General features: G+C 42.8%; 1 protein-coding gene and 2 pseudogenes across 3 annotated transcripts; all 3 read right to left on the bottom strand.

Annotated features, from left to right (window-relative positions):
* Positions 1–365: 365 nt before the first annotated feature.
* LOC308164545 (NTF2-related export protein 2-like) lies at positions 366–1,666 on the bottom strand. The gene is made up of 4 exons (XM_080538613.1): positions 1,555–1,666; positions 1,306–1,392; positions 1,025–1,169; positions 366–663 (listed from the first exon to the last, which is right to left on the bottom strand). Exons 1-4 carry the CDS (start codon positions 1,567–1,569, stop codon positions 479–481), a joined length of 432 nt encoding a protein of 143 aa, XP_080394739.1. The 5' UTR covers positions 1,570–1,666; the 3' UTR covers positions 366–478.
* On the bottom strand, positions 1,590–9,841 carry LOC308164239 (polyamine-transporting ATPase 13A3-like; annotated as a pseudogene). The gene is made up of 10 exons: positions 9,829–9,841; positions 8,754–8,919; positions 8,263–8,420; positions 7,875–8,092; positions 7,291–7,441; positions 6,751–6,876; positions 6,185–6,338; positions 5,250–5,367; positions 4,541–4,665; positions 1,590–1,603 (listed from the first exon to the last, which is right to left on the bottom strand). The product of its transcript is annotated as a polyamine-transporting ATPase 13A3-like (transcript).
* Positions 9,842–13,204: 3,363 nt separating this feature from the next.
* Positions 13,205–21,622, bottom strand: LOC308164237 (polyamine-transporting ATPase 13A3-like; annotated as a pseudogene). Its single transcript has 10 exons — positions 21,610–21,622; positions 20,537–20,702; positions 20,057–20,214; positions 19,698–19,886; positions 17,982–18,135; positions 17,044–17,164; positions 16,330–16,454; positions 13,920–14,083; positions 13,702–13,865; positions 13,205–13,538 (listed from the first exon to the last, which is right to left on the bottom strand). The product of its transcript is annotated as a polyamine-transporting ATPase 13A3-like (transcript).
* Positions 21,623–22,314: the final 692 nt, after the last annotated feature.

The following is a 22,314-nucleotide window of genomic DNA, read 5'->3' as shown; positions in this document are numbered from 1 at the left end:
TCTGAGCATACTCTCCTAAATAGGCAATACAAGGTTTATGTCCTACTGTAATTCAGTGCATATTTTACCTCAATTAGAACCCTAAGTCAGTGTGCAATTTGGTAACCCAGGAAGGTTAACTGTACTCTATTGTGTTACTTTTATACCTATTTGTAGGTGATTTCCATGCCTAAGGGTTCAAAGTAAATGTTCATGAAGTTAATGGACAGTAAGATATAAATATAAATTAACATTTTGAGTCCAGTGCATTTGCTTCTGAGTACTTCTTGTGATGCTGTTATCTATTTCATAATCACTATCACATGCTTTGTGAGAAATTGTAGTGAATAAATGTTATTTTGTATTCACACCACTTTCTTGTTCATGCAGTTATTTTATTACAAAATAGTTGAGAAACAATAGGCACACAATATCTTAATTTTACATCATACAAAGGGTACAAAACATGTTAATATGAAACTGGCCAGGGGAGCCTTAGCTACTCCGACCAGTCTTGGAAGCGGAAACAGTCGCTGGCGATCTTCCACACAGGCTGGTCACTGTTGGCCGAGGCCTGGGCTGTCAGGAGAAAGTTCTGGTTGAAGAATCTCTGTTTGTTTCCGTCAAACTTGACTGATCCTGCTGTCACCACCAGTAATGTAGTCTGGCCCTGGACTGCATGTTCTGTGAATAAGTAGAAAGAGGGAAGTGATGTTTCTTTAACCATTTCAGAGTCTTGAAGAAACAAGGTGCACGTAGTGGTGGCCAAATGTCAGGCGGTGTCAAGAGTAATGGAAGACCGAGAACATCACCACTAGCATGCCCATGAGTAGCCCTAAATTACTCCAGGAGACTGTCCCTGTAATCTGTAATTGTAAGAAAAGCGTCTGCTAAATGTTTCAAATGAAAATGATTTGCCACACTCACAAGGCTGATAAATATCACACAGGGAATTGTGATCCTCTGAAACATCTGAATACATATTTCTTATATAAAAGGTTACCCTACGAGGTAGTTTTGTGATAAGATGTTGTAGATCTCTCACCATGCACAGGCTGACAATCCAGCGTCTGAACTTGGAACTCGCTGGATGGAAGCCCCTCAAAGAACTCCCCAAGGGCGTCCTGGCCTGACACTGCGTTCCCGTTCCAGATCAAGGTGGCTTTGTCTAGGTAAAGCCTGGTCAAATTCTGGGCCAGAAGCAAACAGTGTGGATTGAGTTACAATTCAGATCAGTCAAAACACAGAAGCATTTTTATTATTATTTTTTAAACAGGGATGCAGTTAAATTGTTCCCACAGAGTAAAAACTCAAATCAAACCTTACCCTTCTTTTCTTATCCATACATTCATAATATATGTTGACGAACTCCTCGGAATATCTGCATGATTGATCAACATTGGTTCTGAAATCCTAGAGTAGGGGAGGAAAAGAAATCGAGAACATTTCATGAATGTATGAATGATTCATAACAGGCTTGACAACCAGAGCAGAGCGACCCATGTCCTCATGGCACGGTTCCAAAGAGGCCACCAAAATAGCATAAACACAGGAAAACATAAAATGACAACTTACAACTGTTACAGCCATAATTGTGAATATATCACCCTTCAACGTCGTGAACCTGTTCGCACACAAGCTTATTTCCACATGTGGAGAAGCCCTGTTGTTTGTATTCTTTCTGGTCTTCTTCTTCTTCTTCTTTTTATTTGATTGGCGGTTGGCAACCAGCTTAAGGTGCATTACCGCCACCTACTGGACTGTGTGGCGCATTACCACCCCCTACCGGACTGTGTGGAACGTTAGCTTGACAGGGGGAAAATTGTAAATGAAAGAAATAAACAAAATGGTGGGGAGGGGTAGGGTTAAATCCTACCTATCAATCCTGTTTCTTTCAAATATTTAATTAACTGGTTATTTACTTTTCTTTCTGGTCTTCTCAGCCACATTGACTGAAGTACTTCTGGGGTCACGGAATTTCACATTTCTTCCAAATAAAAGTCCCAAAGTAATACATAAAACAACTGTGATAAACCTGTATTTATTCATGATTCATGAAAAAAATAATTGTCTAAACATTAACAATGACTCATATTTGTTCATATATAAGTGACATTTGTATAAAATATGGATTTTAAAACATGTTTCAAGATTAAATAAATGTCGTCAATGCAAATCACTGTAGGAAATATATATTGGCTTCCAACGCAAAAACGATTCTAGGCGCAAATTATGTTTTTTGCAGCTTTGCATAGTGCATACTGTGAACATGTAATATAAACTAGATTATAGATAGATCGATAGATAGATCGATAGATAGATGTGCTATGGATACATCTCGTGATTACCGTAAGTACTGATCAACTTTTGCTCTGAAACATAGATTTACGCGCACTCGTTCACCGGCGGAAGTCAAACCCCGTAAGTTCCTGAGTCATGTTGACGTTTATTTCGTTGTAATTGTTCAAAACACAAATCAGTTTATGATTTAATTCGTGTAGTTTTCGCGCAGTGGTTTTCTTTTTGCAATGGCGGGTTCTGTATCAAATGTAGAAGTCTGTAATTTTGCCTATGAGGGTCAGTTCGACGAATTAAAGAAATGCATTTAGCTAACTTAGCGCAATCATAATCAACCCATGCTAGCTAGCTAGCTTACATGATGGTCATGAGTTAGCTAGCATAAACTACTTAAGTGACCATTCAGAGGGACTCTTCCACATGTATTTCGATGAAAGAAAACAAGTGAAGCATAATACTGATAAGGTTTAAGAGTTAACAAACTTTTTTTCTTCTAAATATAGCTATCTAGCTACACTTACCTGAGGGGTGTGCGATTGCTGGGTATCCATCTTGTCTTGTAATGAGACCACGCTGAAATTCAATCATTGCATGAGACCACTCCCCTCGTGCTGAAATTCTCTCAAATGTTCTGTGATTGGTCAATCACTGCAGTCAATCACTCAATGCCCGCTCGAAAATGCTCTCTTGTCATTGGTCAATCAATCATTGCATGCCCGCCCGGATCCCTGCGCTCTCGCATTGCTTTACACAAGTCACAGATTTGTTTTGTCCCATACCGACTGCAAGAAATGGGACTTAACTCGAGCAGCGAAAGTCGCGAATCTGCCAGTGCAATTTTCAAGATACAACTGCAAATATTTATTGTACAAGTTCTCAAATCGAATCTGCAAGTGCAACTTTCAAGATACAACTGCAAATATTTATTGTACAAGTTCTCAAATCGAATCTGCAAGTGCAAATGTTTATTTTACAAGTGCAACTTTCAAGATACAAGTTCTCAAATCAAATCTGCAAGTGCAACTTTCAAGATACAAGTGCAAATATTTATTTTACAATGAATGAATGGTGAATGAATGAATGAATGGTCTTTATTGTCATTGCTACAGTACAGGTACCAAACAACGAAATTTAGGAGGGGTGGCTCCCCTGGTGTTAGGAAAGGGAAAAAAAAAAAACGTTTAAAAAAAAAATCACAAGAAGGGAAGGAGCTGGTTTACATAAATAAAGGCTATGTACACTATCCACTGTACTATACTGTACAGATAGACGACTAGGGTTGTCATATTGCACAATAGTATTATTTCACATTTATTTAAAGTGTCACAGTTTGCAGGCTTGAAATGTACATGTTTGTGCCTCAGCACTACACCTGATTTTTTCAGTCCAGCAGCTGCCATCAATCCGTCCAGACTGTCCAGGGCCCAGAACTTAGGTCTTTGCTGTGTTCAGGGCCTGGACGGCCCTGTGGTAGAAGCTGTTCTTCAGTCTGTTTGTCCTTGCGGCCAGGGTCCTGAACCGCCTTTTCGAGGGCAGCCTGGTAAAGTGTTCGTACCCAGGGTGGGTCAGGTCCCTGGAGATCTTGGAGGCCTTCCTGAGACAGCGTGTGTTGTACAGCTCTTCCAGAGAGGGGAGGGGGGCGCCGGTGATCTTCTGTGCTGTTCTCACGACTCTCTGTAGCGCATTTCTCTCCGCTGTTGTGCAGCTGGAGAATCAGTTGCAGATGCCGTAGGTGAGGATGCTCTCCACTGCGCCGCGGTAGAAGGTCACCAGTATCTCCTGCTTGCTGTGTTCCTTCCTGAGGACTCTCAGGGTGTATAGCCGCTGTTGTGCCCTCTTGATGGTGGCTTTTGAGTTGTCCTTCCAGGTCAGGTCATCCCGCATGTGCATCCCCAGGAATCGGAGGGTTTAGACTCTCTCCACGCTCTCTCCGTCGATGAGCAGGGGCTGGATCTCGGACTTTTTCCTCCTGAAGTCTACGATGATTTCCTGGGTCTTTGACTTGTTCAGCAGCAGGTTGTTAACCTTGCACAGCTTGCTCAGTTGCTCTACCTCATCCCTGTACGCCGCCTCGTCCCCCCCCGAGATGCATCCCACCACGGTGGTGTCGTCTGCAAACTTTACGATGGTATAGATGTAGTAGGGGTGAGTTAGCCGTAAGTAGCTAGATCATTTACAAATCTCCAAGATTAACAACAGCTGCACGTTATCTGTAACCTGTTATCTGATAACATTTGTATTGTTATGAATGAGGTTGCCTTACCTGTAACCATCACAGTGCAAATGTTAGCACGTCGTAAGTCTGCTAAAACCCCAGCAGTCTCTTCTTTGAGCTTGTTTTGCATGATTATGAGTCCTAGGAACTCCATATTGGTCTCAATTACAGCCCTGGAGGGCATAAGAAAGAGAATTGATTTATGTCAGGACCAAAAAACATGCATATTCTCACAAGACAAATCTGAGCCATGGATTTCAGTCTCTCCTGGCTCATAGATATTCTAAATACTGTTTTAATTTGAGTGTATAATATAATATTATAATAAATATTATAATTGCAAAATCAAGAATGCCTCGAAAGGATAAGATTCCTCTTGGACACCTGTTCCCTTATTGACTCAGTAGCGAGCGAGTCGCAGGAGCCAGCATCAGGCGGGCGTGAGAGCGCCTCTCACTCGGGCTATGTGGCGGCTCTATACCGTTAACATGGGCGCCTAAATGAAACTCACACGTGCTGCTGAGGTAAGGCGAGGTTGACGCAGCCAGTGAGTTTATCCCTAAGTTGGTAGAGCATGGCGCTAACAACGCTTAGGATGTGGGTTTGATTCCCGCTCAACACTTAGGTTGTGGGTTTGATACACGCTGGGACCATATACAATATACTGACACATGTATGCACTTACTGCAATGTAAGTCGCTTTGGATAAAAGTGTCAGCTAAATAGTATATATGATTATATATTTATATATATGTACTGTACCTGTTGAGGTTCTGAACTTGAGAGCTTGGCCTCTAGCTGGCGATGTGCCAGGGCGATCACTCTGAACCCTTGCCTGGTGTACGCCTCCAGTGTCTCTGGGAAACTCTCTGGTACTACAGGGGAGAGAGAGATGGAGCAGAATAAATCAACACTGTAAGGGCACTTGGGTAGATCTGAGAGGATGGAATAGGTTTAAGCAAAAACATGACAAAAAATTCCAGCAGTCTGCATAATGCAAGGCAATACAACTATATTCCTTACACCTGCCCAATCTTATATCCAGACATGTTATAATATAGTTACATATAGTATAATTATAATTAATAATTGTACACAAATACCCTAAAATAAAAGTTGAGTCTCTACTTTAACTTCATAATAAATAGAACAAATATTAAAATTAGGTTGTTGTTTTTTTAATGAAAAATAAAATGCTTTACTGTCCCATTGTTTACACAGGGCACTGTAATACATTGCCTGCAGAAATAATGAGTATCATTTAGTTTGGTATTTGAGCACCTTTTTACATTCTCTCGCTATTTCTATCAGTCCTAGTAAATTGTGTTTCCAGGTAGCGTTAAAATTGTATAAACATTTCCAATTCCCTAATCTGCCTCTCCCCTGTCATGCTCTCTGGCATGCCAGCACCTGCAAAGAGTATTAGATCAATTGAAAGTGTGAAGCCTTTTTTTATATAGAGAACTATTGGCATCAATGAAAAACCTTCGATATTTCCAGAAAACGTCAGGTGCAGTAAATACAGTTCTTGATAGTAAGTAACTAAGGTGAGTATTCAAGCAGTCTCTCTCTCTCCACTCTTCCTAGTGAGCAGTTTTCTCCTCTGTTGGGCTAGGGTGTCACATCCACAGACTGGGCTTGAAATTTTAGGCCCGTTTCAACCTCTATTCAGGGGTTTAGTAGATGGCTGACCTGTCTCCTCTCTGCAGAGGCTGGACACAACCTCTGGCGCCCCCTTGAGGTAGGAGTCCATGTGTTTCTCCCCGAGCCTCCTGACCACCACACTCATCCTCTGGAGCACCGAGGAGAACGGGAACTGTCGAACTATCCCAATCTCATAGGACTGCTGGAGGAAAGACAGGAAGACAAGATGGGAACCACTAAGTCAACCAACAGGTCCATCTGTCAGTCCAAGTCTCAATTCCTTCAAATGCATTCTTCCTTCATTTCTTGAGGTAATCACAAATCTAACCAGGTTCTAACCAGGCATGTTGTCTTCAAGATGAATTATAACCATAAGGAAACATGTGTAAAAGGCTGACTCTCCTTCTGTCTCTATACATCTAAAAAAGATACAGGAGGAAAAAGCCCCAGACTACTTACCGACAACTCAAATAGCTCCTGGAAAGGAAATAGAAGGTTTGCATTTAAAACCTCCTCGGTATATGAATATTGTATACTCAGTTCAGACTATGTAATGAGTTAGGCACACATATATTTGGAGGTTTAAGAGGTATAAGAGTATGTCCATAGTATACCATGTTCTGGGCTAGGTGATTGACACTCTGGTGGATCTCAGGGAGAATTTGCTTGGGTGGCCGCACAACAGTGGGCATTATGGGATTGTGGAGAGCTGTTTCCTGCTCTGTGGGCTCCTCCAGGATCTATACATCACAATTATTGGTGTTGAGTAACATGTCAATAACATGTCAGGTCTCAACTCTCCATCGAGAACCAACCGCCCCTTTTTGACCTGATGGAGTTAGCCTGGGTACCTGTCTGCTTATGTTTTAGGCAACTAGGTGCTGGCTTGGTGCTGTCACAAAGCAACAACAACGTAGCGTTCCTGTGCACAAAAAATGTATGGTATACAGACAAATGGAGGGGAATGACATTTATGTGTCAATACCCACACTAGCACTTTACCTTAGTATGCATGGCCAATACATCAGTTCATACTTGGTAGTGTGAAAGTTTGGATGTTGGATGTCATTCTTGTATTAAGGTTTATAGGCATGTGACTATAGTATAAGTATAAGATCCATAAAAGAACAGAAATGGCATTGAGACAGACTAACCCAGCCGGTAGCATTGAACATCTTGAGGTCCAGTGGGTCTCCGGAAAGTTCTCCCTCAATCTTAGTCAGTTCGTGGCAAGTTGCCATGCAAGCTACAAACCTAGACTTGACCAGGCTCTCTTTCTCAGGGTCATTCTCTGAAGGGAAGAAACTGAAGGAAGGGGGAAAAGAAAGGTTGAGTGATACTGAGTGTGACTTAAGGATAGGTCACCTAAATTAAAAAATCACAAGAATACAGAATCACACTTGAGTCATTTTTCCCTTTTTAACCCAGTGATGCTAATGCTAGTGTAGGCTCCGCTAAAGTAAATAAACCCAAATTATGGTTTGCTTTTTGCTGTAGTCTCCCATGCCCAGAAAAAAACTCCCCTTGCAGACAAACATTTACAAATGCAAAAACATTCAACTCTCTGGATACCCCAAAGATCCAAGCCATCTTCAGTGAGAGTACCAGTCTATGTAGGAAAGCGACACCAGTAACTAGACTACTCCTCAATTACAAATGATACGATGGAACCCAGTATGTCCTAGCAATTGAAACAGCCTGACACTTGGCATAATGTTTTCTGATGTGCTTTGGGCACGGGGGGGGGGGGGGCACTATGGGGGTCACCTTAGCAAAACAGACTAGGTTGAGCTGCCCACACACGTTGATCCTCTAGGGGCTGATGCAGAAGATGCCCATCCGTTTCAGCCTGCGCTGGGCATAGACGATGCCCGCTGTCATGGCTGCAGGTAGAGCCGGGGGCACCATGATGGTGATGATGTCCAGAGACTCAATGATGATGGTTTTCGCTGGAACCTAAGAATGAACGAAAGAAAAGTGCTCAACAAACCCAAGAGTTTAAAGGGGAAGGAACTAGACATTTACTCTAAATGGCAAGCTGCATGACTAAGCACCCAATGAAAAGGCACTACACAAATGCAATCAACCCTTTAAATGGATGTACAGACAAGCACAGAACGGTGTACCTGGTTTATGATACTGAAGACTACAGTATAGATGAAGCCGATCCCTGCCACAGCCACCAGGCACAGCAGGAAGAGGTAAGCATCTCTGTACAGCTTGAAGTCAGTGGGCTTTGGGTAGAGGATGGAGCGCACTAGCTGGCCCTTCTCTGTAGAGAAGCCTGAGGGACAACACATATGGGAAGATAAGAGCTTGAATAGCACTTGAAAATTGTGGTTCCTTTTGTGATGATATGCAGTTAGAGGCCTCCTCCCACATGAACCATTAGAGAGGTATATATATCACAACACGTCCTAGTGGACCATGAGAGAATGTACCACTGGCGAGACTCAAGCTACCGCACAGGAATAACAAAACACACAACTTAAATAGAAATGTCCTATTGAAATAATAAGCACCTGCGTGCCTGAATGTTAATCTCCGCTGCCCCCTAGTGTCCAGATGGACACACACTGTACAGAGTGAAAAATGTAAAAGAACACAACAGTCTTACCAGTCCTAACCACCAGCCTTGACAAGTTCCCTTGTGTAGAAGCGAGTCTGGATGACGTGGGTACCACAAAATAGTGTGTGTCTCTTGTGTTCCTCCACGCAGTAGGTTGTGGCCCCCTCCTCTCCAGAGCTAGGCAGGCTGGTCTTCGTGACAGGGACACTCTCTCCTGAGGATGGAGGATCCGTGGGACACTTATTCACATCATCGTTCGGTGCTTCTCCGCCCGAAATCTAGGTGTAATTGCAGTATACAGAGTAGATTGTCCTACAAAGACACTTAGATTTAGATTTAGTAATCAAAAAATGTATTAGACCCCTATACTTTCTTTTCTTTTCTTTTTTTTGTTTCTTTTTATGTTACTACTCAATCTTTTCAGCTTGTAAAGCGTCTTTAAGTGTCTAGAAAAGATGTATATAAGTCTAATGTATTCTTATTATAAGTGTGAATGGAGCACAGACTGATACTGTAATGAGTTATTTTGATATTGAATATTCCGATCTCCACAACATGCTGCTGCTGCTGTTGCAGTTTGTGGGAATGACTGGTCAAGTAGAGGGACCTGTAAAAGAAGGTCAGTGAGCATAAACGGTAACAAAAAAAAGCATACCTAACACGATCTTGTGTTTTATTCACAGAATTGTAAAAGGACAACCAATTCTTGGAGAGACGTGGAGACCATGAAAGCAACACCCTGTTGGAGACTGAACAGAATCTATCTTTCAACAAAGAAATTGAGGCTCTCAAAAAAGCGCATTAGAGATCTTGAGAAAAACCAAAATCCACATAATTACTTAACCTCTGAGTCAGTCAATGAAAGCAAAGTCCCAACTACTTTGTGTATTGTACAGGTTTTACATATGGACAGTACAATGATCTGTCCTGTCTGTTGGAGCACTTTGAGCTGCAACATTTGCAGGAAAAGCACTACAAATAAAAGTTATTATTGTTATTATTATTATTTTCTGTTCTTTTTTTGAGATCCCTAACAATAGTGTATGCCCACAAACAAATATCCCTCTGACATACAGAAAGACAAACTGCCACATATGTGCAATTCCTCTGCATCAACAGTTACTGATGGTCCTCATGAAGTTACGCAACAACTGGGACCTGAAAGACCTTGCCTTCAAGTTTGATATCGACACACCTAATGTAAGCAGAATTTTTGGAGCATGGGTTGATTATATGTATAACAAGCTTGGTTCTTAAGCAATATGGCCCCATAGAGATATCATCACTGCAAACATGCCAGATAAATACAAGGAAGACCACCCAAATACATTTGCAATACTTGACTGCACCGATTTGAAAATGGAAAAGCCAAGCTCATTACTGCTTACAAAGTCAGTCATACTCTGACGACAAATCCACCAACACACTAAAAGGTTTGGTAGCCTGCGATCCTTGAGGAGCTGTCATATTTGTCTCCACTCTTTTTACAGGTTCAACACTGCCACACATACTCAAGAAATAAGGTTCTTTACCCTGGTAGCTCAGACCACAGCCAAGAGGGTAACTATTATCTTCAACTTAGAAGTGAAAAACAAACTTTAGCACACATTTGAAATGAAAACAACAGTTTACCCATAGATTGCCCCCCCACTATAAATACTTAGTGAATTGGATTCACTGTATCGCTGCTGTCCTGTTTCGTATGATACACGGTTTATAAACAAACTTAGGTTTTAGGACGTGTTCAAAAGCAAGGACTGTGTGATCATCTAATTATGTGTAGTTATGTGTTTTTACCATGTTGATGTTCTCTCAGGTGTGATTGTGTTAAACATGCAGTTAGATGTTCATAGCTTAGCTGAATAGAAAAAAAGAAAAAACATTCAGAAATGCCTGTAGGTGGCGCCACAGACTGTTGAAATGGTTGAAACCTCAAGAGGTCTGAATTAGAAACTAGGGAGAGCTTCCCATGCCTATCCACAATGCTAAGGCACACTGATGTGAAACATTATAATGTTGATTTACAAGGCATCATTGTTGCAACAATGTGTAGATCATCATATATAATAGACTATACATTGTATACGTTTTAATTACGCCATACTTTCTAAGTGTATTTAAGCTGTGATGAGACAACCATAACTACAATTATGTGCTTATACTGTATAGCATGCTCAAATGTGTTGTCATGTCAATCTCATGTGGGCCTAGAAGATGTGCTTTGTCTGTTCCCTGCTTGACACTCCCTCAGAGGGATGGATCCCGGCAGGAGGCTTGGCCCCTCCTCCCTTTCCCAGCCTGCAGAATGGTGGGAACTTGGTAAGGGACAGCCCATAATTGTGCACTACACGAGCCACTTGCATGAATTACAGTAGGCAGTGCGGCTCACATGCCTGTAATAACTCTGCATAACCAGTAGGTAATGTGCGTACGATCGTTTCCACGGTCAAATTGATTCACGTTGAAATTGTATAAATCACTATGTTGACGTGGTTTTCTACGTACGACACGGGTAAGATCAAATTTGATCCAAAGTAGGCTACTTTCTATAAATGAGGCACCTGGAGTTCATTTTGCAATATTTATAGCAACTTTAATACAATACGTTTTTGAAGGATTGTAAAAGCAATGTGGAGGATTCTATGAAGCAGCACAAGTGTGTTCTGCGCGTTCAGACCATGGGGAAAAACATGGCAGAGTAGTTGAGCTCCGAGGTGATGAGCTCTCTGTAACGCGAATAGATGTCCTCCAGCTTTTGGTCCTCATGCTGTGTGTCGTAGTTGTTGTTGTTGTAGATCCTCACCTGGAACACACGTACACAGTTTATAAACCACCCTGAACTGGTCACATTATTGCACGTATGCATTTTATGAACCACACTGGACTGTTCAACTTCACATTGTTACACATGCGTTTTATAAACCACACTGAGGTCAGTTTCACAAGTAGTACAAAACCATAATAAGAGAGTAACAATTGCAGGTCAATCTTCTGTGCGTAAACCAACGAAATGGATTAAATTAACAACTCTGGTCTAGGAGAGAAGTGGCTCTGGATTGTCAAAAGAGATAAAGTACTACTTTAGGAAGCTGACTCCTGGGCTGGTTACATTAATACACATGCAGTGTATAAACCATGGCAGACGTTGCTCAATAAAACATATTCCAAACACATCAAATGTCCTCAGTTGTTTTAACCCACAGTGACATTCTGCAATGATTCAGATCACGTTTGAGTTTGCCTGTTTTTACATTAAAGGGGCAATCAGGGATTGGTACAACAAATGTTAGACTTTTAGATTAATGATATATAGCTATTGATTAAGAATATAACTTATAACAGCTTATGATGGCATTCCTGGCTGGGTGTTCAGGGCGGACGCTAGACCACTGACCCTGGTCTCGCCAGACTCATCAAAAATAAGCCTGGATTTTCCTTTAGCGACGTTGGTGGAATACCCCCCAGGCCAAGCTGCGGTCTGACCCACCTTGATGGTTCTGAGTATGGTCTTCTTGTCCAGGCGTTTCTGCAGCAGCTGGTCCAGGAAGCTGATGTCTAGGAAAGCCCAGACCTTGAGGTAGGTGAGCTTGGAGCACATCAGAACCAGCGCCAGCAGCTCCTCGTCCACCGACCCATGGCTGTTGTTCAGGTCCAGGGTCAGCTTCTGAAGGGAGGGGAAACAACCACATCAAGGACACCACTACATTAAATAGATTTCTAGGACCCCTAGGAGCCTGAACAGGAAAGGGACATCAGGGGAGGCTAGTGGAGGTAGAAATCGGGCTCATTGTAATGCATGGAACAAAATGAGGAATGGTATCAAACACCAGTCCTCATTCCATTCCATGAATTACAATGAATGGTATACAACCCATGTTCCTCATTACAATGAGCTCACATATTCAATAACACCCCTATAGCATTATCAACACTCCACTGCTGACTGCTACTGTGTATATTGACAGAGCAGAGCATACCATATAGTACAAGAAACATCCTCATTCAAATCAACATTCCATGGTGGGTGTAGTGGCGGCCATCTTGTGGTCATCATTTGGAAGTTTTATCTCACAGCCTTATTAACAACCAACTAAACTCAACTGACATCGGAATGTTCAGTAAAATGACGCTTGCTATTAGTCCCGCCTCTGAATTAACTTCTCTCTGTGTTCAACACCTGCAGCAATAATGGTTACCCTAGCAACTATATATAACAATGCCTTGTCGGTTTGAGGGACCATGTCCATTCTAAGAATAATAATAATGCTTATAATTGATTAAATTTATAAAGCGCTTTTAAAAAAAATAAAATAAACAACAACAACAAAAGCAAAACAAATACATAAAACCATGTCATAAAAGCAGCAATCAAAGTCTAACAAAGTCTAGCAGTATTATCATTATGAGTATTCTACTCATTCTATTTCTATGGAGCCCTTCCCAATCCCCTTACCTGTAGACAGTTGCTGTACCAGGGCACCAAGCTGCTCAGAGCTGGCTTAGCGCTCCAGTTCTGTTGACTGAATGAAGTAGCCGCTGGTGAGACTGAGTGACCTCAGAGGGATCTCTCTGAGCAGGATCCCACCCAGAGGGTCCAGGTTCAGGATCTGTTCCACAGAGATCTGGACCTGCATGTCTGGGCAGCGCCGGGCCAGGTGAGACCAGGAGTCGCCCCAGATCACCTGGAAGTTCGGCTCGTTGATGTGGCAGCGCAAGGTGAAGGAGCGGAGGGAGCCGCCGCCGCAGAGGCTACGGCACGACACGGCCAGGCCGGCGAGGAGCTCGTTGGACAGACAGCTGTAGCTGAGGGTGAGGGTGGAGAGGCCCAGGAACCTGGTCAAAATCAAATCAAGGTGCGTTTTAAAGTATGTGTGTGTTTGCAGGCACATATGCACAGTTGCACACACACAAGCCAAAAAAGAGTAGCTAATAAACAAGAGTATGTAGGAGCCACTCAAACAAACACACACACACACACACACACACACACACCCACTTGTTGATGACCTGTGTGAAGCCCGGACTACTATACACCGCCGCCATGTCGGTCCGGACGCTCCGGCCCCAGGCCGAACGGTCCAGCTCCATGTGGAGGATGGTGAGCGAGCGCAGGCGTCCGCCCGTCTTGCGGAGAGCAGCCAGGAACGCCTGCGTGGTCTGCTGGAGGGAGAGTTGGACAAGAACAAGGGAGTTGGATGAGTGGGACAAACGGACCTCCAGGTGTTCCAGGTGGCGGCCGTAAACACTGGCGTAGCAGACGGCCGAATCCAGCTCGGAGATGCGGCCGGAGAAACTGAAGGGGAACGCATGGTGTGGCACCACTGGCGGCAGACCAAGGTGGCCCGTGTCCGGTCCTTGTCCCTCAGACACCTGAACACCTGGAGAAGACAAACGTCCGGGAGATAAGCCCAGCCATATTTTGGCTCGTCCTCTTCTTCCACCTCCTCCAATGCTTCCACTCCTTCCCCCTCTTCTTGGGCCTCCATCACTTCTCTTTTATCCTCTCCTATCTGCTGCTCCTCCTCCTCTTCATACTCCTTGTAGGCACCAGGTATGGGTTGTATTGTTGTTTGTTGCATAAAAGTAAAATAGGTAAGTGAAAATAGATCAAATAAGTTTAAAAAAAGCTTATCGGGTTAAACAACAGTAGCTCTACGCTAGCTAACTTAGCGCAATCATAATCAACCCATGCTAGCTAGCTAGCTTACATGATGGTCATGAGTTAGCTAGCATAAACTACTTAAGTGACCATTCAGAGGGACTCTTCCACATGTATTTCGATGAAAGAAGGTTTAAGAGTTAACAAACTTTTTTTCTTCTAAATATAGCTATCTAGCTACACTTACCTGAGGGGTGTGCGATTGCTGGTTATCCATCTTGTCTTGTAATGAGACCACGCTGAAATTCTCTCAAATGCTCTCTTGTCATTGGTCAATCAATCATTGCATGAGACCACTCCCCTCGTGCTGAAATTCTCTCAAATGTTCTGTGATTGGTCAATCACTGCAGTCAATCACTCAATGCCCGCTCGAAAATGCTCTCTTGTCATTGGTCAATCAATCATTGCATGCCCGCCCGGATCCCTGCGCTCTCGCATTGCTTTACACAAGTCACAGATTTGTTTTGTCCCATACCGACTGCAAGAAATGGGACTTAACTCGAGCAGCGAAAGTCGCGAATCTGCCAGTGCAATTTTCAAGATACAACTGCAAATATTTATTGTACAAGTTCTCAAATCGAATCTGCAAGTGCAACTTTCAAGATACAACTGCAAATATTTATTGTACAAGTTCTCAAATCGAATCTGCAAGTGCAAATGTTTATTTTACAAGTGCAACATTCAAGATACAAGTTCTCAAATCAAATCTGCAAGTGCAACTTTCAAGATACAAGTGCAAATATTTATTTTACAATGAATGAATGGTGAATGAATGAATGAATGAATGAATGGTCTTTATTGTCATTGCTACAGTACAGGTACCAAACAACGAAATTTAGGAGGGGTGGCTCCCCTGGTGTTAGGAAAGGGGAAAAAAAAAACGTTTAAAAAAAAATCACAAGAAGGGAAGGAGCTGGTTTACATAAATAAAGGCTATGTACACTATCCACTGTACTATACTGTACAGATAGACGACTAGGGTTGTCATATTGCACAATAGTATTATTTCACATTTATTTAAAGTGTCACAGTTTGCAGGCTTGAAATGTACATGTTTGTGCCTCAGCACTACACCTGATTTTTTCAGTCCAGCAGCTGCCATCAATCCGTCCAGACTGTCCAGGGCCCAGAACTTAGGTCTTTGCTGTGTTCAGGGCCTGGACGGCCCTGTGGTAGAAGCTGTTCTTCAGTCTGTTTGTCCTTGCGGCCAGGGTCCTGAACCGCCTTTTCGAGGGCAGCCTGGTAAAGTGTTCGTACCCAGGGTGGGTCGGGTCCCTGGAGATCTTGGAGGCCTTCCTGAGACAGCGTGTGTTGTACAGCTCTTCCAGAGAGGGGAGTAGGGCGCCGGTGATCTTCTGTGCTGTTCTCACGACTCTCTGTAGCGCATTTCTCTCCGCTGTTGTGCAGCTGGAGAATCAGTTGCAGATGCCGTAGGTGAGGATGCTCTCCACTGCGCCGCGGTAGAAAGTCACCAGTATCTCCTGCTTGCTGTGTTCCTTCCTGAGGACTCTCAGGGTGTATAGCCGCTGTTGTGCCCTCTTGATGGTGGCTTTTGAGTTGTCCTTCCAGGTCAGGTCATCCCGCATGTGCATCCCCAGGAATCAGAGGGTTTAGACTCTCACCACGCTCTCTCCGTCGATGAGCAGGGGCTGGATCTCGGACTTTTTCCTCCTGAAGTCTACGATGATTTCCTGGGTCTTTGACTTGTTCAGCAGCAGGTTGTTAACCTTGCACAGCTTGCTCAGTTGCTCTACCTCATCCCTGTACGCCGCCTCGTCCCCCCCCGAGATGCATCCCACCACGGTGGTGTCGTCTGCAAACTTTACGATGGTATAGATGTAGTAGGGGTGAGTTAGCCGTAAGTAGCTAGATCATTTACAAATCTCCAAGATTAACAACAGCTGCACGTTATCTGTAACCTGTTATCTGATAACATTTGTATTGTTATGAATGAGGTTGCCTTACCTGTAACCATCACAGTGCAAATGTTAGCACGTCGTAAGTCTGCTAAAACCCCAGCAGTCTCTTCTTTGAGCTTGTTTTGCATGATTATGAGTCCTAGGAACTCCATATTGGTCTCAATTACAGCCCTGGAGGGCATAAGAAAGAGAATTGATTTATGTCAGGACCAAAAAACATGCATATTCTCACAAGACAAATCTGAGCCATGGATTTCAGTCTCTCCTGGCTCATAGATATTCTAAATACTGTTTTAATTTGAGTGTATAATATAATATTATAATAAATATTATAATTGCAAAATCAAGAATGCCTCGAAAGGATAAGATTCCTCTTGGACACCTGTTCCCTTATTGACTCAGTAGCGAGCGAGTCGCAGGAGCCAGCATCAGGCGGGCGTGAGAGCGCCTCTCACTCGGGCTATGTGGCGGCTCTATACCGTTAACATGGGCGCCTAAATGAAACTCACACGTGCTGCTGAGGTAAGGCGAGGTTGACGCAGCCAGTGAGTTTATCCCTAAGTTGGTAGAGCATGGCGCTAACAACGCTTAGGATGTGGGTTTGATTCCCGCTCAACACTTAGGTTGTGGGTTTGATACACGCTGGGACCATATACAATATACTGACACATGTATGCACTTACTGCAATGTAAGTCGCTTTGGATAAAAGTGTCAGCTAAATAGTATATATGATTATATATTTATATATATGTACTGTACCTGTTGAGGTTCTGAACTTTGTACCAGGAGAGCTTGGCCTCTAGCTGGCGATGTGCCAGGGCGATCACTCTGAACCCTTGCCTGGTGTACGCCTCCAGTGTCTCTGGGAAACTCTCTGGTACTACAGGGGAGAGAGAGATGGAGCAGAATAAATCAACACTGTAAGGGCACTTGGGTAGATCTGAGAGGATGGAATAGGTTTAAGCAAAAACATGACAAAAAATTCCAGCAGTCTGCATAATGCAATGCAATACAACTATATTCCTTACACCTGCCCAATCTTATATCCAGACATGTTATAATATAGTTACATATAGTATAATTATAATTAATAATTGTACACAAATACCCTAAAATAAAAGTTGAGTCTCTACTTTAACTTCATAATAAATAGAACAAATATTAAAATTAGGTTGTTGTTTTTTTAATGAAAAATAAAATGCTTTACTGTCCCATTGTTTACACAGGGCACTGTAATACATTGCCTGCAGAAATAATGAGTATCATTTAGTTTGGTATTTGAGCACCTTTTTACATTCTCTCGCTATTTCTATCAGTCCTAGTAAATTGTGTTTCCAGGTAGCGTTAAAATTGTATAAACATTTCCAATTCCCTAATCTGCCTCTCCCCTGTCATGCTCTCTGGCATGCCAGCACCTGCAAAGAGTATAAGATCAATTGAAAGTGTGAAGCCTTTTTTTATATAGAGAACTATTGGCATCAATGAAAAACCTTCGATATTTCCAGAAAACGTCAGGTGCAGTAAATACAGTTCTTGATAGTAAGTAACTAAGGTGAGTATTCAAGCAGTCTCTCTCTCTCCACTCTTCCTAGTGAGCAGTTTTCTCCTCTGTTGGGCTAGGGTGTCACATCCACAGACTGGGCTTGAAATTTTAGGCCCGTTTCAACCTCTATTCAGGGGTTTAGTAGATGGCTGACCTGTCTCCTCTCTGCAGAGGCTGGACACAACCTCTGGCGCCCCCTTGAGGTAGGAGTCCATGTGTTTCTCCCCGAGCCTCCTGACCACCACACTCATCCTCTGGAGCACCGAGGAGAACGGGAACTGTCGAACTATCCCAATCTCATAGGACTGCTGGAGGAAAGACAGGAAGACAAGATGGGAACCACTAAGTCAACCAACAGGTCCATCTGTCAGTCCAAGTCTCAATTCCTTCAAATGCATTCTTCCTTCATTTCTTGAGGTAATCACAAATCTAACCAGGTTCTAACCAGGCATGTTGTCTTCAAGATGAATTATAACCATAAGGAAACATGTGTAAAAGGCTGACTCTCCTTCTGTCTCTATACATCTAAAAAAGATACAGGAGGAAAAAGCCCCAGACTACTTACCGACAACTCAAATAGCTCCTGGAAAGGAAATAGAAGGTTTGCATTTAAAACCTCCTCGGTATATGAATATTGTATACTCAGTTCAGACTATGTAATGAGTTAGGCACACATATATTTGGAGGTTTAAGAGGTATAAGAGTATGTCCATAGTATACCATGTTCTGGGCTAGGTGATTGACACTCTGGTGGATCTCAGGGAGAATTTGCTTGGGTGGCCGCACAACAGTGGGCATTATGGGATTGTGGAGAGCTGTTTCCTGCTCTGTGGGCTCCTCCAGGATCTATACATCACAATTATTGGTGTTGAGTAACATGTCAATAACATGTCAGGTCTCAACTCTCCATCGAGAACCAACCGCCCCTTTTTGACCTGATGGAGTTAGCCTGGGTACCTGTCTGCTTATGTTTTAGGCAACTAGGTGCTGGCTTGGTGCTGTCACAAAGCAACAACAACGTAGCGTTCCTGTGCACAAAAAATGTATGGTATACAGACAAATGGAGGGGAATGACATTTATGTGTCAATACCCACACTAGCACTTTACCTTAGTATGCATGGCCAATACATCAGTTCATACTTGGTAGTGTGAAAGTTTGGATGTTGGATGTCATTCTTGTATTAAGGTTTATAGGCATGTGACTATAGTATAAGTATAAGATCCATAAAAGAACAGAAATGGCATTGAGACAGACTAACCCAGCCGGTAGCATTGAACATCTTGAGGTCCAGTGGGTCTCCGGAAAGTTCTCCCTCAATCTTAGTCAGTTCGTGGCAAGTTGCCATGCAAGCTACAAACCTAGACTTGACCAGGCTCTCTTTCTCAGGGTCATTCTCTGAAGGGAAGAAACTGAAGGAAGGGGGAAAAGAAAGGTTGAGTGATACTGAGTGTGACTTAAGGATAGGTCACCTAAATTAAAAAATCACAAGAATACAGAATCACACTTGAGTCATTTTTCCCTTTTTAACCCAGTGATGCTAATGCTAGTGTAGGCTCCGCTAAAGTAAATAAACCCAAATTATGGTTTGCTTTTTGCTGTAGTCTCCCATGCCCAGAAAAAAACTCCCCTTGCAGACAAACATTTACAAATGCAAAAACATTCAACTCTCTGGATACCCCAAAGATCCAAGCCATCTTCAGTGAGAGTACCAGTCTATGTAGGAAAGCGACACCAGTAACTAGACTACTCCTCAATTACAAATGATACGATGGAACCCAGTATGTCCTAGCAATTGAAACAGCCTGACACTTGGCATAATGTTTTCTGATGTGCTTTGGGCACGGGGGGGGGGGCACTATGGGGGTCACCTTATCAAAACAGACTAGGTTGAGCTGCCCACACACGTTGATCCTCTAGGGGCTGATGCAGAAGATGCCCATCCGGTTCAGCCTGCGCTGGGCATAGACGATGCCCGCTGTCATGGCTGCAGGTAGAGCCGGGGGCACCATGATGGTGATGATGTCCAGAGACTCAATGATGATGGTTTTCGCTGGAACCTAAGAATGAACGAAAGAAAAGTGCTCAACAAACCCAAGAGTTTAAAGGGGAAGGAACTAGACATTTACTCTAAATGGCAAGCTGCATGACTAAGCACCCAATGAAAAGGCACTACACAAATGCAATCAACCCTTTAAATGGATGTACAGACAAGCACAGAACGGTGTACCTGGTTTATGATACTGAAGACTACAGTATAGATGAAGCCGATCCCTGCCACAGCCACCAGGCACAGCAGGAAGAGGTAAGCATCTCTGTACAGCTTGAAGTCAGTGGGCTTTGGGTAGAGGATGGAGCGCACTAGCTGGCCCTTCTCTGTAGAGAAGCCTGAGGGACAACACATATGGGAAGATAAGAGCTTGAATAGCACTTGAAAATTGTGGTTCCTTTTGTGATGATATGCAGTTAGAGGCCTCCTCCCACATGAACCATTAGAGAGGTATATATATCACAACACGTCCTAGTGGACCATGAGAGAACGTACCACTGGCGAGACTCAAGCTACCGCACAGGAATAACAAAACACACAACTTAAATAGAAATGTCCTATTGAAATAAATGCCTGAATGTTAATCTCCGCTGCCCCCTAGTGTCCAGATGGACACACACTGTACAGAGTGAAAAATGTAAAAGAACACAACAGTCTTACCAGTCCTAACCACCAGCCTTGACAAGTTCCCTTGTGTAGAAGCGAGTCTGGATGACGTGGGTACCACAAAATAGTGTGTGTCTCTTGTGTTCCTCCACGCAGTAGGTTGTGGCCCCCTCCTCTCCAGAGCTAGGCAGGCTGGTCTTCGTGACAGGGACACTCTCTCCTGAGGATGGAGGATCCGTGGGACACTTATTCACATCATCGTTCGGTGCTTCTCCGCCCGAAATCTAGGTGTAATTGCAGTATACAGAGTAGATTGTCCTACAAAGACACTTAGATTTAGATTTAGTAATCAAAAAATGTATTAGACCCTTATACTTTCTTTTCTTTTCTTTTTTTTGTTTCTTTTTATGTTACTACTCAATCTTTTCAGCTTGTAAAGCGTCTTTAAGTGTCTAGAAAAGATGTATATAAGTCTAATGTATTCTTATTATAAGTGTGAATGGAGCACAGACTGATACTGTAATGAGTTATTTTGATATTGAATATTCCGATCTCCACAACATGCTGCTGCTGTTGCAGTTTGTGGGAATGACTGGTCAAGTAGAGGGACCTGTAAAAGAAGGTCAGTGAGCATAAACGGTAACAAAAAAAAAGCATACCTAACACGATCTTGTGTTTTATTCACAGAATTGTAAAAGGACAACCAATTCTTGGAGAGACGTGGAGACCATGAAAGCAACACCCTGTTGGAGACTGAACAGAATCTATCTTTCAACAAAGAAATTGAGGCTCTCAAAAAAGCGCATTAGAGATCTTGAGAAAAACCAAAATCCACATAATTACTTAACCTCTGAGTCAGTCAATGAAAGCAAAGTCCCAACTACTTTGTGTATTGTACAGGTTTTACATATGGACAGTACAATGATCTGTCCTGTCTGTTGGAGCACTTTGAGCTGCAACATTTGCAGGAAAAGCACTACAAATAAAAGTTATTATTGTTATTATTATTATTTTCTGTTCTTTTTTTGAGATCCCTAACAATAGTGTATGCCCACAAACAAATATCCCTCTGACATACAGAAAGACAAACTGCCACATATGTGCAATTCCTCTGCATCAACAGTTACTGATGGTCCTCATGAAGTTACGCAACAACTGGGACCTGAAAGACCTTGCCTTCAAGTTTGATATCGACACACCTAATGTAAGCAGAATTTTTGGAGCATGGGTTGATTATATGTATAACAAGCTTGGTTCTTAAGCAATATGGCCCCATAGAGATATCATCACTGCAAACATGCCAGATAAATACAAGGAAGACCACCCAAATACATTTGCAATACTTGACTGCACCGATTTGAAAATGGAAAAGCCAAGCTCATTACTGCTTACAAAGTCAGTCATACTCTGACGACAAATCCACCAACACACTAAAAGGTTTGGTAGCCTGCGATCCTTGAGGAGCTGTCATATTTGTCTCCACTCTTTTTACAGGTTCAACACTGCCACACATACTCAAGAAATAAGGTTCTTTACCCTGGTAGCTCAGACCACAGCCAAGAGGGTAACTATTATCTTCAACTTAGAAGTGAAAAACAAACTTTAGCACACATTTGAAATGAAAACAACAATTTACCCATAGATTGCCCCCCCACTATAAATACTTAGTGAATTGGATTCACTGTATCGCTGCTGTCCTGTTTCGTATGATACACGGTTTATAAACAAACTTAGGTTTTAGGACGTGTTCAAAAGCAAGGACTGTGTGATCATCTAATTATGTGTAGTTATGTGTTTTTACCATGTTGATGTTCTCTCAGGTGTGATTGTGT

The sequence above is a fragment of the Nansenia antarctica genome (assembly GCF_963989245.1).
Source record: "Nansenia antarctica genome assembly, chromosome: 8".
Classification (NCBI taxonomy): domain Eukaryota; kingdom Metazoa; phylum Chordata; class Actinopteri; order Argentiniformes; family Microstomatidae; genus Nansenia; species Nansenia antarctica.
Note: the sequence above shows the minus strand (reverse complement) of the source record. Positions and strands in the feature narration are given on the sequence as shown.

Coding starts and splice junctions, on each gene's coding strand:
- LOC308164545 (XM_080538613.1), bottom strand. Junction 1,170..1,305: donor GTATGGATAAGAAAAGAAGG/GTAAGGTTTGAT, acceptor CTTCTGGCCCAG/AATTTGACCAGGCTTTACCT. Junction 664..1,024: donor GGATTGTCAGCCTGTGCATG/GTGAGAGATCTA, acceptor ACTTATTCACAG/AACATGCAGTCCAGGGCCAG.